Source organism: Mirounga angustirostris, unplaced genomic scaffold (genome assembly GCF_029215605.1).
Source record: "Mirounga angustirostris isolate CCGP_5_RB_7025 unplaced genomic scaffold, mMirAng1.0.hap1 SCAF_6, whole genome shotgun sequence".
In the NCBI taxonomy this organism is placed as follows: domain Eukaryota; kingdom Metazoa; phylum Chordata; class Mammalia; order Carnivora; family Phocidae; genus Mirounga; species Mirounga angustirostris.
In genome coordinates, this window is record NW_026991714.1 from 81,043,931 (window position 1) to 81,061,934 (window position 18,004).

The following is an 18,004-nucleotide window of genomic DNA, read 5'->3' on the forward strand; positions in this document are numbered from 1 at the left end:
TGCCATATTAATATAGTATGGTGTTATATGAATTAAGTCTTTATCAGTGGCTTGGGAATCTAACCACCGTTTACTACTTTCTGTGCAGATACTTATTCCAGCTCAGTCTTACATAGAGGAAATTTTATTAGATGAATAAACATTTAACCTCATTTGTAAAAAGATGTAGACTGCCTATGGTTTTTTAATACCTGATCAATATAGTAAATTTATTTATATATTTAAAACCAAAGCTCAGTATTTGTTTTTCAATTTTTATGTAAAATATGCTATTTTAAATCTAAATAAAATGAGTTGGAGAATGAAGTCACATAGATTTTAAATGGAAGAATATTCCTAAGAGTTGATTGTTTAAATAAGGTAGTTTTTGCTTACCTTGAGTTCCGGTACATTACTTGAACAAAGTACTTAGTACTTTGAATTTGTTTTTGAGTTATACAGGGAATTTTAGCAAATAGTATCTTGGCCTGAAGCTGCCCTTTGTGTGAATTCAACTTTACAGCTATTTGTTTCTGACTTTATGAGTTAACATTACAGAGACCAGGAAAGATTTCCAGTTTTCAGTTTACCTTCTCAGAAAAGTTCGAAAATTTGTTGAGCTCTTAGCATTCCAGAAGTGGAATATATGGAATGGATCATTATTAGCAAAGTAAAAGTCGCCACAACTTGTCTCAGTAGATAGCACAGAATAAAGCTTAAATAACTAATAACCATAAAAGGAATTTAGGTATCTTTTTATCCCAAAGACATCTTTTCAAGAAACCCCAATCCAGTTGATCTTATGGATGCATTCTATCAGATTTTTGAAGCAGGTTTTTCGGTGCTGTTGAACTGAGCAGGACATAGAATGAAGAAAAGCTTCCAGATGATTTGTCTAAAACAAGCATAACATTGAAAATTGAGAGTGCTTCCAGACAAAAACAAAATAATAGTCCAAGTTGCTTTGAATAATAATGCAAAGTTTCTAAATATTTGCAAATTGAGTCCAGCATATTTTAAAAAGCAACCATTTACCCAAAAAGAGTTCATTCCAACAATAGAAAATTGGTTCAAAATAACAAACTCTTAATACAATTGGCCATATCAGTGTTAAAGGAGAAAGTCCATATCATTTTCTAAAGAACTGAAAAGGCATTAGATAATAATCATTACTTCTAATTAAGTGACAGCAAAATAGGAGTGATGTAATAAAAATACTTCTCAAATCAAAAGCTAGCATTTTCACTGCAGAGTTGGGGAAACAAAAGCATTCCTGTTAAATTCATCACTATTATTGGATTTCGTTCTAGAAGTAGTAGTTGGCAGAACTAGCTGTTTCAGATACTGACGGAATGTATGAATGATAAAGCTGTAGAATTCTTAGGTGGATTATTAAATGGGACATCTGGCTAGCCATTTGGAAACATAAAAAGTTTGACTCCAATCTTATTCCTTAGACAAAAATTTCATGTGAACTAAGGATTACACATTAAAACACACACACACACAACTTAGCTCTGGCATTAGAAGAGAACATGTAGTACATGTGGCCTCTCTAAATATGGAGATAGACACTTGAACAACTCAGTGTAGGGAGGGCCTCTCTAAGCAACACACAAAACTAGAAGAAAAATTAGACTGATTTCTCCATTAGAAACTCAAACATCTGTTAAAGACAAAATATTTGCAAAGCCTGATGCACCATGGGTAGTTTACTCTGCATACTTACAAGGATGTATTTACAGAGGTGTTTGTTGTAGCAGTTGTAATGCTGAAAGACAAAGAGCAACTGAACTTTCACCAGTAAGATACTGGTTTAAAAAATACAGAAAATACAGAAAACCGTACAGTTTTAAAAGAATGATTTAATTTAGATACACACACTTACGTGGAAAACACTTCAAAATAAATTGAGATGTGATCGTTCCTGTGTGTCTGTGAGTGTACATCGTGTGCCCTGCTCTCATTTGTGTGTTTTCAAAAGGATATACTAGCATATATCTAACATTTTGCTAGAATAGTAAACAGACAATGAATGGTCTTCGGGGAGAATTTCAGTGAGGAGGAAAACTTCGACATACCCTTTGGTACTATTTAAGTTTTGTACTGTTTCAGTTTTTTAAATTGCTTAATTTTTTTCCCTTTGGTTTTAGTGGTGATATCTCTACTCATTAATCTGGGAAGCCCCATAAAAGAAGTACGAAGGGCCTCCATTCTTTGTCTCCAGGCCCTCTGTGGAGTGGTGTCTCAGTTCCGTCTGCTAATAGATCATTTGGTTCCTAAAACAGAGGAGATCACCTCAGATGCCACCTATGTTGCTCAGGTAAACTCATCAGCAAAGATTGATCGTGTGCACATGCCTCTGTATACCTGTGAACAGTTTCGTCCTTTCTTGACATTTTGCTTTGTAGGGATTTTGATCGACTTAAGTCACTGAATTTAGAAACTGATGTCAATATCTGCACAACTTTCTCCTCCTGTTTTTAAAAGATAGCAATACAGTGTTTCAGTTCTGCTTTGCTTTCTTTGGCTAAAAGGTCAGTATTTGGCTTTTGATAGTAAGCTAACTTGGAGGTATTGATACTATTTCCTGTTAAGGTTTCAAGGGGAAATGAAAAATGATTATCAGTATCACGTGATTTGGAAAAGCATCTTCCATATTAGTACATTTAGCCTTTGTAGTTCTGTAACCCTTTTTTATCCTTTTTTTTTTTTTTTTTTTTTGGTGTCCTAGGATTTAGCTACTTTATTTGAGGAACTACAGAGAGAAAAGAAACTGAAATCTCATCAGAAGTTATCTGAAACTTTGAAAAACCTACTTAATTGTGTATATAGTTGCCCATCTTACATTGCAAAAGATTTGGTGAAAGTACTTCAGGAAGTCAACAATGAGGTATGTGCAATTCAAATGGCTTATACATTCTATGTAATGTTACTAAACACTAATGTATTGGCTCATGCATGAGGAAGACATTTGCAGGAGTTACAAATATGCACTCAGAAGTGAAAATTTTCTTTCTAATTTGGGAGGGGAGAAGTGTTGAGATGTAGAAACAGAGGACACAAAAAGTAAGTATTGGTGTTTTTTTTTTTTCCATTTTAAAATTGTGTGTTATCCCTACTTAATCATTTACTTGATTTGAAGTGAATTTAAAAAAAACGTGGGGAGAAACACTGAAGATGCAATCCTGAGAAAACTGTTTGTGTCTTCTGGTGGAAATCCTCCACAAGGTAATATATTTGGACATAAGAGTGAACATTCCAGAATCCTTTGTTCATTCATAAAATGTGTGTGGTTGAACATTTTTATAGGGGAAAACCCATAGCTTTCATTATTTTGTCAGGGAGGCCTGTGATACAAAGGAGGTTGTGAAGCACTTGTTTTTATGTGACGTCATGTGTGATCAGCAAACTGTTCCAAAAGAGTCTGGATGCTTCACCAGTCTTGGACTGACTACCATCTGGAGAACTAAAGCAGGGGTACAGTGGAGTGAAAACCGCATAATTAGATTTTCCTGGTGGCAGCAAACAGATGGCATTTATCAGCTTTGTGTCATCCCTTGTAGTTTAAATTAGGAATTGACCGTCTTGTTCTGTGAAGGACCAAATAGTAAATGCTTGAGGCACTGTGGGCTCCACAGTATTTCTTCTTGTAGGTGCTCGGCTCTGCCATTGTATTGTGAAAGCTGGAGCCAGTTATGTAAACAAATGAACTTGGCTTTGTTTCAATAAATAAAATTTACAAAAACAGGTAGTCCTCTGGATTTGGCCCACAAGCCATAATGTGCTGGCATTTGATATAGTTGTTAAAGACCTCACATACATAATTTGGAAGTTCTGTTTGAGGAAACATGCAGTATTTTAGAGAAAGCTAAAATTTATTTTTGTGGTCTAAAACTTTAGTTTGTATTGTTGTCAAAAAGTCTTGGGACACCTGCAGATTACTCCTCATCTCTGAAAGGTTTAGAGCTTTTGACCATTATAAACTGAACTATCAGAGGGGACCTGAATGCTTAATTGGATTAAATACCCTTCCTCATGTCCAAGGGATCATCTTTATTTGGGTTTTTTCTCCAGGCTAAGCTCCCAGTCTTGCAACATCCTATCTTTGGGTGTCTTTGTAAAGCAAGCAAAAATATGTCAATATAGATAACTGTTTGCTAATAAATTTCCCAAACTTTAGATGGTGCTTTCTCAGCTGTTGCCTATGGCTGAACAACTGTTAGAAAAGATCCAGAAGGAACCGACAGCTATCCTGAAAGATGAGGCCATTATTTTACATCTCACTCTGGGAAAATATAATGAATATTCAGCTTCCCTTTTACATAAGGACCCAAAGAGTCTAGATATATTTATAAAAGCTGTGCATACAACAAAGGAACTTTACACAGGAATGCCAACCATTCAGATAACAGCTCTTGAAAAGGTCAGTGACTTTTTTCAGAAACTGAAGTATGTTCAAGCTCTTAAAATTTTGTAATGTTTTACTTGGAGAAGCTAAAGTGGACTGGACATATTTTAAAAGGAATATCATCTGTTTGGCCTGCTTTTGCAAAATTGAGTGATACACATGTGTGATAAAACTATTTTAGCTGACAAAATGGGAACAATATTACATCGTAAGAAAGAACAGTATAAAGGTCATTTTTGGAATTCACCGTTTGTTGAGCTCAATTGCCTTTTTTCTACCTCCTCTAGATTACAAAGCCATTTTTTGCAGCTATATCAGATGAAAAAGTTCAGCAGAAGCTTTTGCACATGTTGTTTGATTTATTGGTGAATTGTAAAAATTCACATTGTGCTCAGACTGTTGGCAGTGTTTTTAAAGGGGTAAGTTGCAAACTTTCTATAATTTATTAACGTTTGTTCTCTTCCAAGTGACAGCCATGTTTAACCACCCTCTGATTCCGGGGCTCTTAGGTCAGATGTTAGCATTAATAAGAATCATGGACAAGTAGCTCATAGAGAAGTGCATAATCAAAATTATAAGTCTTCACCACTATTTTTATTTTGTGAAATATTTATTGTTTTAACCAGATCGGGTATGTGTGTTAGTTTGGATCTTACTCAGACGGGATCTACCTGTTTCATGCAAGGATGTTCAACGGGTTACAGGTTATACGTAATTTAAATAGTTGTTTGATGACGCATATATAATGGAATTGAGCATCTGCTTGTTGGTTTATATATGTTAAAACATAGCTGTACATCAGAACAACCACTTAGTTACTTTGTTTTGTTGTTTAAAAACACAGAAAACAAGTTCACAAAAATAGGTAATAGTATGGGGAAGTCCTAGTACCCAGATTCAGCAGCTCTCAGAATTTTGACATATTTTCTTAGATTTCTAAGATGCGAATTTCTAAGTGAAACAAATTAAGGTGCAGAGCAGTGTGTATACTACACTCCTGTTTGTGTGTTGTTGTTTTCATCTTTATACAGCTGTTAGGATATGGAAAAGAATATATAGTCAGTGGCATTTGCCTTTGGGGATTGGTTTGGGCTCTAGAGTCCTAGGAAAATGTGAAAGTGGACATGGACATTTTCACTGTTACTTTTTAAGTCAACATTTATTTCTTTAATTTTATCCCGTGGACGTGTATCATCAGTCATTCTTCCTTCATATTTCAGATTTCCGTTAATGCTGAACAAGTCAGAATAGAACTGGAGCCACCAGACAAAACGAAATCCTTGGGCACAATTCAGCAAACAAGAAGACAAAAAATGCAGCAGAAGTAAGAGCTAGGAGTGCAGTGAGAACATGCCATTCATTCCCCAGGCCCCATTATGATTTTTTGATACCCATCAATTTGGCATGAATGGGTATGGTAATTTTTGCTTTGCACTGATAATACTTGCTTTTCCAATATTTTCTCTCTTTCCCAGAAAATCACAAGATCTAGAATCTGTTCAGGAAGTTGGAGGTTCTTACTGGCAAAGAGTAACCCTCATCCTAGAATTACTGCAGCACAAAAAGAAACTCAAAAATCCTCAGATACTGATACCGACTCTTTTTAATCTGCTGTCAAGGTACTGACACTTGCCTTTGCCTTTGATCTATGAGAGAAAAGGATTCTAATTCATGCACATCTTAACATTCTTTTTTAAATATAGTCTTTTCTTAACTAGTCTGTAAAATAAAGCAAGTTAAGTACTATAGTTGAAAGATTAAAAGAAAGGTGTTAGGTACCCATTGTCCGTGCCCCAAACGGATCTTCCTCCTGTGTTGTATAGTGAATGGCCATTCCCTGTATAGCCTGCTTCTTAACTTTCAGCACCATGTCCTTGGGGCATCCTTACTTTAAAAGATGAAGTGTGAAACTTGCAATGTTTTTTAGGTGTGAATTACCAGATGACTGTAGTTGTATGCCATTGTATTGTAGATATTTGTTTTTGTCTGAAAAGGAACGTATTCTTTTTTTTTTAATTTTTTTAATTTTTTAAGATTTTATTTATTTATTTGAGACAGAATGAGAGAGAGAGAGAGAGCACATGAGAGAGGGGAGGGTCAGAGGAAGAAGCAGGCTCGCTGCTGAGCAGGGAGCCCGATGCGGGACTCGATCCAGGGACTCCAGGATCATGACCTGAGCCGAAGGCAGTCGCTTAACCAACTGAGCCACCCAGGCGCCCAAGGAACGTATTCTTAAGGTTGTCCTCTAAGATTTCAGATAGGTTGATGGAAGGTGCAACAGAGAGGAGGGAGAAAACTTGACATTAAGCACCTGCCCGTATGAGAAAAAAAATCAATTAGAATCTTGATCTTTTTTATAGACTATGTTTAATTAATATTTTAGTTATTTCTAATTAAATATGTGTTCTGGACAGTGGTCATTAATGCATCACTGAAATTGTGTAACTTTCATTTCCCATTATGTCTTTTCCGGGGGGTCCTGAAGGAGTTTAGAACCTCTGCCGCCAGAGCAGGGAAATATGGAATACACCAAACAATTAATTCTTAGTTGTTTGCTCAACATCTGCCAGAAACTCTCTCCAGATGGTGGCAAAATACCAAAGGGTATGTACTTTGTTGGAAGGAAAGGTGGAAGGATTACTTGCTATTGCGTGTGAATGTACCTACCACTTAGAGGTTTGTTTTTTTTCTCATCGCTGTAGATGTTCTAGATGAGGAGAAGTTCAATGTGGAATTGATCGTACAGTGCATCCGTGTTTCAGAGATGCCGCAGACCCATCACCATGCCCTTTTACTTTTGGGTACTGTTGCTGGAATATTTCCTGTAAGTATTAATGATTTGAGACTTCAGCAAATATTTTGATATTTTCTTTCTTCATTGGAAATGCATAGGTGCTCACTGGTCTGAATTCAGTGGACTTTGGGTCTTATTGGTGGGACTCTCAGTCCTGTCTCTTAATAGCTGAGGCAGTATAAGCTGGTTCTTGCTAAACTTCGGGTCCTCTTTTTGTAAAGTGGCAATAATAGTAACCTTCTTCATAGGATTATTGTGAGGATGTGACTGAGTACTTTATGGTTTGCACTCAGCACAGAGCCTGGCACCGTGTAACTGATAAGTGGTAGTGTTAGTGTTACTTGAAAAAAATTACCATCCCATTATCCTCAGACAGCCTTCATCCAGTGAGTTGAGAAAAAGTAATTTGATTATTTAGACATCTCAGTTAGAGAAATGTTCCTTAGAAGTACATCTTTTGAAGATTGAAATTTTTTTCCTGTTGGGGATTTAGGTCACAGATTCTTAACCTGGGGTTCTCTCTGAGCTTTAGCAGATCTTTCAATATACTAACATCATGTGCTAGATTTTATGCATATAGGATTTTTTTCCTTGGAGGAAGAGAGTCACTAGCCCTCAGAGGAGTTGATAATCTAGAAACAATTAAGAATCATTGATATTTTTTCTTTGCTTTTATTGAAATATAGTTCATACACCTTATAATTCATTTAAATAGGTGTCCTATTCACTGTTGTATAAACATCCACCATTACCTACTTCCAGAACATTTTCATCGCCCCCAAAAGCCCCATACTCATTAGCAGTCACTCCTCATTCCCTCTATCACTACAGTTTCCGCCCCTGGCAACCATTGATCTACTTTCTCTCTGTAGATTTACCTATTCTAGACATTTCCTATAAATGGAATCCTACTATATGTGCCCTTTTTAATGCTTGACTTCTTTCACTTAACGCAGTGTTTTCAAGGTTCATCCGTGTTGAAGCTTGAATCAGTATTCCTTTTTATGGCCAAATAAAATTCCATTGTATATATATACACCAGATTTTGCTTATTTGTTTGTCAGTTGATGGACATTTGTTTCTACTTTCTGGCTGTTGTGAATTATGCTGCTGTGGACATTTATATATGAGGTTTTGTATGGACATGTTTTCACTTCTCCCTGGTGTATACCTAGGAGTGGAATCGCTGAGTCAGAAGTTAACTTTAATTTTCTGAGAAACTGACCTGGATATTTTCCAAAGCATCTATATAATTTTGTACCCACCAGCAGTGTATGAGAATTATAATTTCTCCAAATCCTCACTGCTAGTTGATTTTTTTTTTTCTTTTAAGTTGTCCTAGTGTGTGTGACGTTTCTTATGATTTGGATTTTGCATTTCCCTAAATGCCTAATGTTGAGCATCTTTTCATGTGCTCATTGACCATTTCTTTATCTTTGGAGAAATGTCTTTGGGAATCCTTTCCCCATTTTTAAACTGGTTTTCTTCTTTTATTGCTGGGTTATAAGGAATCATTGATATTTGGTGTGCTTAAAATGGAAGATGCTGAAAGATGTGTTTTCTTTCAGGATAAAGTTCTACACAATATCATGTCTATTTTTACATTTATGGGAGCCAGTGTCATGCGTCTAGATGACACTTACAGTTTTCAAGTTATTAATAAGACAGTGAAGATGGTTATTCCAGCACTTATTCAGGTAAGCTGTCTTTATACCATCAGTAGTTTTTTGGTTTTTTAAGTATGCTCCACACCCAACTTGGAGCCCAGCACAGGGCTTGAACTCACGACCCTGAGATCAAGACCTGAGCTGAAATCAAGAGTCGGACGCTTAACCAACTGCGCCACCCAGACACCCCAGTATTTTTTTTTAATCTTAAAATTTTTACATAGTATGAAAGTAGAAGTAAATAAGTGACATTAAAAGCCTTTCTGAAATGCTCAGGTATTTGTGCTTCTTAAATTTCAGAAGAGTAAAGCTAAGAATTAGTCTTAATAACAATGTCCTTCCCAAAAATATGAATAAATATGCGTAGCTGGTTCTGCTGTGCTAAAAGGGTGTAACTGTACATGTGTCTTAATGTTACTCTGACAAAGTGAATTTAAATTTGCTGTATATTTCAGGACATTGCAGTTGGATAATACCCTTACGCAGGTCGATGAAGATAGGACATTTTAGAGCTACAGTGGCAAATTTGTTAACATGCAATTCAACAAACATTTTCCAGGCGTTCTCTAAGGGCCGTGTACTTAGAGATGATTGAGTCTCTGGCAGTAAGGATATACCATTTGAAACTAAAAAGCAGCTTTAAAGATGAAAGAGCTTGGTCATCTGCTTGAATTTTCTGTTTACCTCCACCTGTTGTTAATGTCTTCCTCACATTATTGACCATTCCAGGGATGACCATATTCAGCACCATCTCCTTTTAATCTTGGTATTAGGTTGGTATTCTCCGTGTCCAACAAGACGGCAAGTATGGGACACAGATGTTAAAAGAAAAATAACTATGCATCCGTATCATATATGCTAGTTGAATAGGTCAGTGCTAGAAGAGTTCAGAATAAAGGACAGCAGCTATGGGCCAGGAAGACCACAGTTTTATAAGAAATAGAATTTGAACTGATACGAATGAAGGACGGGATTTGCTTAATGAAATGGCAAGGTCCAGGAATGTGTACAGTGTGTGTGTGAAGAATGTACTGTAGATTGATTTGTGGAGTGTAGGGTGTTGAGACAGGGAGAAGTAGAGGGCATTGGCTCATTCATTCTTTCATTCAACAACCATATTTGGAGTATCATTTCCAGAGTTAAGTGGTTTGAATGTTATTCTGAAAGGAACAGGGAGTTGTTGGCCTTTTTTGTGCTTTGCTTATGTAGATTACACCCATTCTTCTCCTGGCAGAACACAAATCCTGCTTGATGTGTGCAGGCTTCCAGTTGGCCTGAGAGCAGATTTGTTATAAGTGCCACATACCTTGGCATCTGTCATTCAGGACCTCCTGTTGCTATCTTTCCCCACGTGAATCTTGTTCATACAGACGATAGATCTTCTTTGGGGCCGGGCTCACATCCTACACCTTGTATTCCCCTCGGGGCCATATAGTACCTGGGACGTAATCTGTACTTACTGAGTATTTACTAATAGGTCCTTGATTATTCACGTTCTTTTGATTACTTTTTTGGGGCACATCTGGAAGGCCTTTCCATGTCCACCTGAAAACTTCCTTGTGAAGGGTTATTTGCTCCTACTCACTGTCCCTGCTTGCTGTTTCTGCAGTCCGATGGTGGAGACTCTGTAGAAGTCACAAGAAACGTGGAAGGAGTCGTGGTGAAAATCATTAACGTGTTTGTGGACGCTCTGCCCCATGTTCCAGAGCACAGGCGCCTGCCCATCCTTGTTCAGCTTGTCGATACATTAGGTGCAGAGAGATTCCTCTGGGTTCTCCTCCTCCTGCTTTTTGAACAGTATGTCACTAAAACAGTGCTGGTGGCTGCCTATGGAGAAAAGGTCAGAGTATAGGGTGGGGTGACTAGAAGGAAATGTTGATGTTTCACATGCACTTTGTGATATTTCCCAGTTTATGTGTGGGGCCAGTGATGCTTATGTCTGTTACTTAACAGTACTCGCTCAGAACTGTTTTTAAAGATGTTTTTGACATTCTTTACAATTGCTTTCAGAGCCTGTGGCACTCTAAATACCCGCAGTAGCAACAGATCATTTGCTGTGGGTGATTTGACTTTCCTACGAACTGGTCTGTAGTGCCATGTTAGGTGGTTCTTTTTTAAGCCTAACAGAGTACAGCTGTAAAGTAATTAAACTGTGTCTCTTGAAAATGGTTTTGAAGGCATTTCATGGAGAAAGGGAGGAGTGTCAGGATCATCAAAATTGTTAACACTGGTGATTGTTTTAAAGAGCCCTGTTTACATAGATGAGGGCAGAACTTCTAGGTCAAGGACTGGTTTTAAATGACTTTTTAGACATAGGATCTGGGAATAGATCTAGAGCTACCCTAAGTAAAGGAGCACATTCAGTTCTGCTAGAAATCATAGTGCAGATTTTCCTGGAATTATGCCCACATAGTTCTCATGAATTGGCTTTTTTATGTAGGACACTTAGTAACTCATTCATCTGCTGATACACATGACCGTAAGGAACAATATGTAATGCCTTTGCACGCTAAGAAATATTTTTAAAATATTTCCCTAACGTGTACTTACTAACATAAATTTGATAGGTATAGTTTTATTACTTATTTCTCTTCTCTATACAGGATGCTATTTTAGAGGCAGACACTGAATTTTGGATTTCAGTCTGTTGTGAATTCAGTGTCCAACATCAGATACAAAGCTTGATGAATATTCTTCAGTACTTAATAAAGCTGCCAGAGGAAAAAGATGGTAAGCATAATCAGGTGTTAATTATTGTTTAATCTGAAAGACCAAGAGAAGCAGAAGACCATGCAGGTTATCATCCTTAGCACACATAGTACATCTTTAGAAGGGTTTTTTGCAAGTAACAATAATTTTTAATTTAAATGTATGTGTGTCTTCTCAAATCCTTAGGGAAGATAGAAAGTAGGACTTCTACTCGCCTCTCCTCACACACACATTGGCTTTTATACTTCTGTGCTTTTGTGTGGATGTGTTGGCTGTGGAGTGTTAACAGGTGTACAGGATGCATTGGTAAAATGACAGCAAGTTAGGAGGAACTTATTAGCTGTCTCTTGTCTTTCCATTAAAATATTTGTGAAGACACAGGAAGAGAAAAAACAACACAACTTTGGTAACTAAATATTAAAATGTTAGGGACGCCTGGGTGGCTCAGTTGGTTAAGTGGCTGCCTTCGGCTCATGTCATGATCCCAGGGTCCTGGGATCAAGCCCCATGTCTGGCTCTTTGCTCAGCAGGGACCTGCTTCTTCCTCTCCCTCTGCCTGCTGTGCCCCCTGCTTGTGCTCTCTCTCTCTTACTCTCTGTCAGATAAATAAATAAAAGCTTTAAAAATAAATAAGTAAATATTAAAATTTTACTGTATATATGAGTCTTGAAACAAATTCCACTAATTGCATCACCAATGAGACTGGTTTAAGAAAGGGTTTGATGTGTTCTTAGTTCTCTGCCCTTTGAAACAGTAGCAAGGAGCATTGGAAAGAAGATACTAAGGACTCCGTGAGGACTATTTTCTGTATGGCTAGCTGTTTTGGCCAGGCAGTGGCTTGTCTGATCCTACAGTCTGCTTAGGTCTGGCAGGAACAGACCAGCCTGGAGAGCTCTATGTAGTGACCTGTTTATGGAGGAAGTCTTCAATTTGAGTCACTCTCTAGGGCAATGTTTTTTAAATGGCCTGCTGTGGACTCCAAATTACCGCACCCTCAAACCCTGTTATATTAGTAAATTTGGATATGGGATTCTACAGAGTTTTAGGAGACACATCTGTGAACTTTTAGAATTAAACGTTGAAGGCTAGAGAGGACCCTCCTTCAGTCTATTGGGGGCCACCAAGTAAATACCTCTGAGGCTTCAGGATTGGGAATGGCGGCAACATTTAAAGACATCTTTGTAGTGTTTTTGTCTTTCATTTGCTTGTCTCAGTTGCCCTGAGTTTTTTGTTGGTTTATTTTTGTCTTACACACACTCATCTTGGGGCTTTTGGATATTTTGTTGATAAATACACATCTTTCACTAATTCAGAAGAGGAAAAACTGAGTGTGACAGATTCACAAATTCCACTCAAAATTATATCCCATGTACCATGCTCTTTATGTCTATATCTTTATAAAGATTCCACATGAAGATGAGTGAGGTAACTTGTCTTGTTCTTTTTCAGAAGCTGTTCCCAAAGCAGTGTCAACTAAAAGCGAATCACAAGAAGAAATGCTACAGATTTTTAATATAGACACTCACACTAGCAAGCAACTGCGGCATTTTAAATTCTTGTCAGTGTCCTTCATGTCTCAGCTCCTGGCTTCCAGCCATTTTATCAGAAAGGTGATGTGTTCTTTAAATGTATTTATGACAAAAAAAATATTTTTTTTTCTGAAGGAACTATCTTTTAAACTAGTAAAAAGAGATATAAAACATGAGGCATTCCTTTAAAGATAACAGAAAAAAACGGTAGAATTTACCATAAACTGGAGTGATCTGTTAAGGTTGTACACATATAAACCTGGCCACTCTGTATTTGCATTCTCAAGTGGTATACAGGCATACCTCACTTACTGTGCTTCACAGATGGTGTGTATTTTTTACAAATTGTAGACTTGTAGCATCACACAAGTCTTCCAGCACCATTTTTCCAACAGCAATTGATCACTTCATGTCTCTATCTCAAACTTTTTCATTATATTTGGTATGATGATCTGTGATTAAGTGATTATGACTTGCTGAAAGCTCAGGTGATGGTTAGCATTTTTTAGCAATAGGGTATTTTTAAGGTATGTACATTGTTTTTTAGATACAACACTATTGCACACGTAACAGACTACAATTAGCATAAATATAACTTTTATATGTACTGGGAAACCAGAAAATTCATTCGGCTCACTTTATTGTGATACTGTATTGTGCTGGTCTGGACCTGAACCTGCAGTCTCTCCAAGGTATGCCTGTCTACCCAACAGAAATATATGAGCATATATTTAGCATATGTGCTAAAATACATTGATAAGAATACTCATAATAGCAATATTTGTGGTAGCCCAGAACTGGCATCAACCCAGGTGTCTCAGCAGTGGAGCAGATAAAGTGTCCGTCGTCATAAATGGACATGAATGAATCTCATAAAGATAATAGTAAAAGAAAGCAGGCAGACACAAAAGAATACACCCTAATTCCAATCATATAAAGTTCAGAAACAGGCAAAACAAATCTGTGGTTTTAGAAGTAAGGGTAGTGTTTACCTTTGGGAAGGAGGGAAAATGTAGTAATGGGGGTCAAGTAGAGGAAGGATTCTGAAGTGCTTATAATTATAGGCTCTTTACCTGCATACGCAAGCTCTGTACCTGTGATTTATATGCCTTTAGGAGACACATCTGTGAACTTTTAGAATTAAACGTTGAAGGCTAGAGAGGACCCTCCTTGTGTCTTAAACTTTACACACAGAGAGGAAGGAGGAAATACAGAAACGAAGAGAAGGAAGGATTGGGAACATCAGAGTGGTTGAACATTAGAAAGTCTGTGTTCTATGTCTACTGCATGAGCAGGTCAACAGGGGAAACCTTATGGTAATTGAAGTATTTATAGAGAAATAATTTGATAAATTCAATACTAATTCATGGTTTAAGAACAAATCCTCTTAGCATCCAGCGTGGATGGGAACTTCCTTGGCCTTACAGAGATAACAAACTGGTTTATATCACACTTCTTAATGAAACAGACATTATAAAGTCCGGAACAAGGATGTCCTGTCCTGTCCGGTTGCTGTTTCTATTCAGCGGAAGAATGAAGTGTAAGAATCCGAAAAGATAGTCACCAAATTCCTAGAACTAATAATTAGATTTGCTAGCTTGCTTGAGAGGGATCAGTGTGGACACTACTCTGGATCCGCTTGCCAAGGACAGTGGTGGTGCAAGAGCAGTTGGGTTAGTGTGACTGACTTCTGTCTGGATGCACACCCATGTGAATGTAAGAAAGGTGTTAATGTGGCAGGGGCTTTACAGAGTAGTTGGGGAAAGAGAACTGTCCGATAACTAGAGCCGGCATGGTTTGTCTTCCATTTGGGGAAAGAAGACTGAGCTCACACTGTATACAAAAGAGAATTTTAAGTAGATTAAAAATTGACTTCAGTGTGAAAAGGAACATTCAGAAGAAAATTGAGAACATTGTGACCAGAGGATGGAGAAGAATTTCTTTAGAAGTTCAGTTCAACAAAAAGCCACCATAAACAAAATGAAAAGAAAGCCACAGACATAAAGTTCATAAATTCACTTCCCATTAGAACATCTGGCAGAGAACATGAATTCACTAAAAAGGAATCACAGATGGCCAATTAATATACAACAGAATAACCTTCCTGGTAGGAAGGAAATTGCAGATTAAATGGGATGCCACTATGATGTCCATCAAATTGGCAAAAATTTGAAAGCTCTTACTACCAAGAAGTGGCAAGGCTGTGGGGACACGGTTATTTGTGTCCACAGCGATGGGTAATGTCTCTGGACGGCGACTCCACAGAAAGCACTCGCAGTCTCCAGTCAGGTTGGAGATGCGCATCTCCGCTGATCTAGCCATTCCCTTTTTTGGGTATAGGCTCTACAGAAACGTGCCTGCTTGTTCAAGGAGATACACAAGAATGTTCTTTTCTGATGTTCTTACCAACAGAAAAAATGGACATAAATGAAATGTCCACGGTAAACAGGTGGATGAGCAGATAGGCCATCTTGTGTCCTGTGGTGTATGCAAGAAGCACTGTGTGCAGTTAAATGAGCACTAGGACAACATGAGTCCCCGTAGACAGATCTCAGAACTCCCACATTCCCAGAAAAGCACGTTGCTAACTGCTGTGTACTCTGACTACATTTAATGGCAGGTTCAAATTCGTGGGGCTGGGGGTACTGGGAGAAGGGAAGAGGGAGCAGTACAGAGGGGACTATACCTGTATCTATAATGTTGAATATCTTAAAATTAGGTAAGAACTAAGGAAAGCATTTCATAAAATTAGTGGGTAAATGAGTATAGATGACTATGTTTTTCTGAATCTTTGTAGTGCTTTACAAATGTCAACAAGTATCTATAGAGTATCCTTAATATGAATAGAATAGTTAAAGGAAGGGGAACCAGAGTTATTACTGTGGTGGGGATGATCTGAACCTGATTAAATTGTAATGTCAGAAAACAGCCCCTGGGAAGTTTGACTTGAATAGTCTTAGATGAGTTTCACTGCACCTACTCAAATGATGTTATTACTAACTTCCATACTGTTCTAATGATGTTTTCTTTAAAAATTAGGTGGTTGAAAGTGGTGGTCCTCAGGTTTTAAAAGGCCTTGAACAGAGGTATGTTACTTTTTTTTTTTTAACTTGGAAATAATTTCCAGCTTTCTATCAAAAAGCCGGAAGAATAGTGCACAAAATTCTCATATGAGTCTCCCTTGTTTTAGGTTGCTGGAAACTGTTCTTGGCTATATTAATGCTGTAGCACAGTCCATGGAGAAAAATGCAGACAAACTAACTGTGAAATTTTGGCGGGCACTGCTGAGCAAAGCTTACGACATGTTAGATAAGGTAGGTTTTCATTTCTCCCCATCTGCTGTGTTTTATTGGCTGTTTTTATGTCATTGTGAAACTGACATACAAGGTTTTACTTTAAGAATAAACTTAGCAATAGACTTTTCTTAATATAATGCAGCTCACATTTTTCTCAGAAAAGTATCTCTTGATAGCTAGGAAGAAATTCATCTGAAAAAGGATTTTTCTCTACCAATTATGAGAACATGTGTCTCAATAAATATTCTTTGAATATTCAGTCATCTATTACTATATCATATTCCACTTTTATTGAAGTGGAATAGGAGAAAAATACCTTTTTAGGTAGAGTATATGGGGTATTAGAAATATCACTGGCCTTGACATGAGGATCACTGTTCAAAATCTAACTACAAGACTTTGAGCAGTTCACTTACTCTTAGCCTCAGATTTTTTGGTTTTTTTCTTTTTTAAATAAACGTGGTTAATAATGCCTCCCTGAAAGGTTAGTATAAGAAATAAGAAAAAGGACCTGTAAGTGCCTGGAACCTAGAAGCTCTGCAGTGAATAGAAGTCTGTCTTAATCTGAGTGAAGATTCCTTTTTTAAAAAATTTTTTTGTTCATTGTGAAACTGCCATGCAGGTCAATGCCTTGCTGTCCACAGAGACATTCATTGCTGTGATCAGGGGGTTGCTGGATAATCCGCTGCCCTCTGTGCGCCGGAAAGCATTGGACCTTTTGAACAATAAGCTACAGCAGAATACATCCTGGAAAAAGAAAATTGTAAGTGAAGACCGATGCTGGACCCATTTAGCATTCTTTGCTTTATCAGAGCTGCATTTAACTCCCTTGAGTTTGTCCAGCAGTACAATTTAAATAAGTATATCATTATCTGAACGTAATGCTGTGAGGTGTGTTTCTAAAATGTGATGTTACTTCTAATAGGAATTGTGGTAAGAGTTCTTAGAATGGAATCTCAGCCTAATGGAATTCTTGGTAATACGGACCAGACATTGTGGTTTAGCATACTTTGGCATAATTCTAATCCTCTTCTACTCCAGACCTGTAGGGTGCTTTATATAAATACGTCCAAAATTGGTCATAAGCACATTCACTGGCTAGTGGTAAAGCAGATGGAGAAACCATTGCTTGTGTAGAATTGTGTGGCATTGGACCTCTTGGTCTGATTTCCAGTTAGGTAGTCTCAAACAGTAAAAGTGGAAAAATGGACTAGTATTTTATTTTGTGGCTTAAATTATGTGAAAATTTTGGCTGACCTCTTCAGGTTTATCGTTTCCTCAAACTGGTTCCAGTCCTTTTGGCCATTGTGCAGCATAAAAAAAAGACAGTAGAAGAACAAGCAATAAACAGACAGACAGCGTTGTATACCCTGAAGCTTTTATGCAAGAATTTTGGTGCAGAAAATCCAGAGCATTTTGTCCCAGTGCTAAACACTGCAGTGAAACTGATTGCACCAGAAACAAAAGAAGAGAAGAATGTCTTGGGAAGTGCTCTGCTGTGTGTGGCTGAGGTGGCCTCCACCCTGGAAGCACTGGCCATCCCCCAGCTTCCCAGGTATGCTGACTGGGACCTGGGACAGGAACTGTCACGTCGGGTGTCTGGTACAGGTTGAAAAATA

The 18,004-nt window shown here is 37.6% G+C and overlaps 1 protein-coding gene across 5 annotated transcripts in view; it reads left to right on the forward strand.

The window, feature by feature from the left end:
• Positions 1 to 18,004, forward strand: part of HEATR1 (HEAT repeat containing 1) — a 47,299-nt gene that overhangs the window by 21,400 nt on the left and 7,895 nt on the right. For 4 of the 5 annotated variants that reach the window (XR_008506312.2, XM_045877776.3, XM_064594593.1 and 1 more), the window contains 16 exons: positions 2,133 to 2,302; positions 2,714 to 2,872; positions 4,163 to 4,405; positions 4,678 to 4,809; positions 5,611 to 5,714; positions 5,866 to 6,009; positions 6,876 to 6,994; positions 7,093 to 7,214; positions 8,753 to 8,881; positions 10,461 to 10,691; positions 11,455 to 11,581; positions 13,010 to 13,170; positions 16,129 to 16,175; positions 16,280 to 16,403; positions 17,008 to 17,148; positions 17,651 to 17,940. Coding sequence is in view for 4 of the 5 variants with exons in the window: in XM_045877776.3 (XP_045733732.1) it covers positions 2,133 to 2,302; positions 2,714 to 2,872; positions 4,163 to 4,405; positions 4,678 to 4,809; positions 5,611 to 5,714; positions 5,866 to 6,009; positions 6,876 to 6,994; positions 7,093 to 7,214; positions 8,753 to 8,881; positions 10,461 to 10,691; positions 11,455 to 11,581; positions 13,010 to 13,170; positions 16,129 to 16,175; positions 16,280 to 16,403; positions 17,008 to 17,148; positions 17,651 to 17,940 (2,443 nt within the window). In the remaining variant the exon portion in view is untranslated. The remainder of the gene's footprint in view (positions 1 to 2,132; positions 2,303 to 2,713; positions 2,873 to 4,162; positions 4,406 to 4,677; positions 4,810 to 5,610; positions 5,715 to 5,865; positions 6,010 to 6,875; positions 6,995 to 7,092; positions 7,215 to 8,752; positions 8,882 to 10,460; positions 10,692 to 11,454; positions 11,582 to 13,009; positions 13,171 to 16,128; positions 16,176 to 16,279; positions 16,404 to 17,007; positions 17,149 to 17,650; positions 17,941 to 18,004) is intronic. The other variant, XM_045877777.3, reaches the window with a different exon arrangement.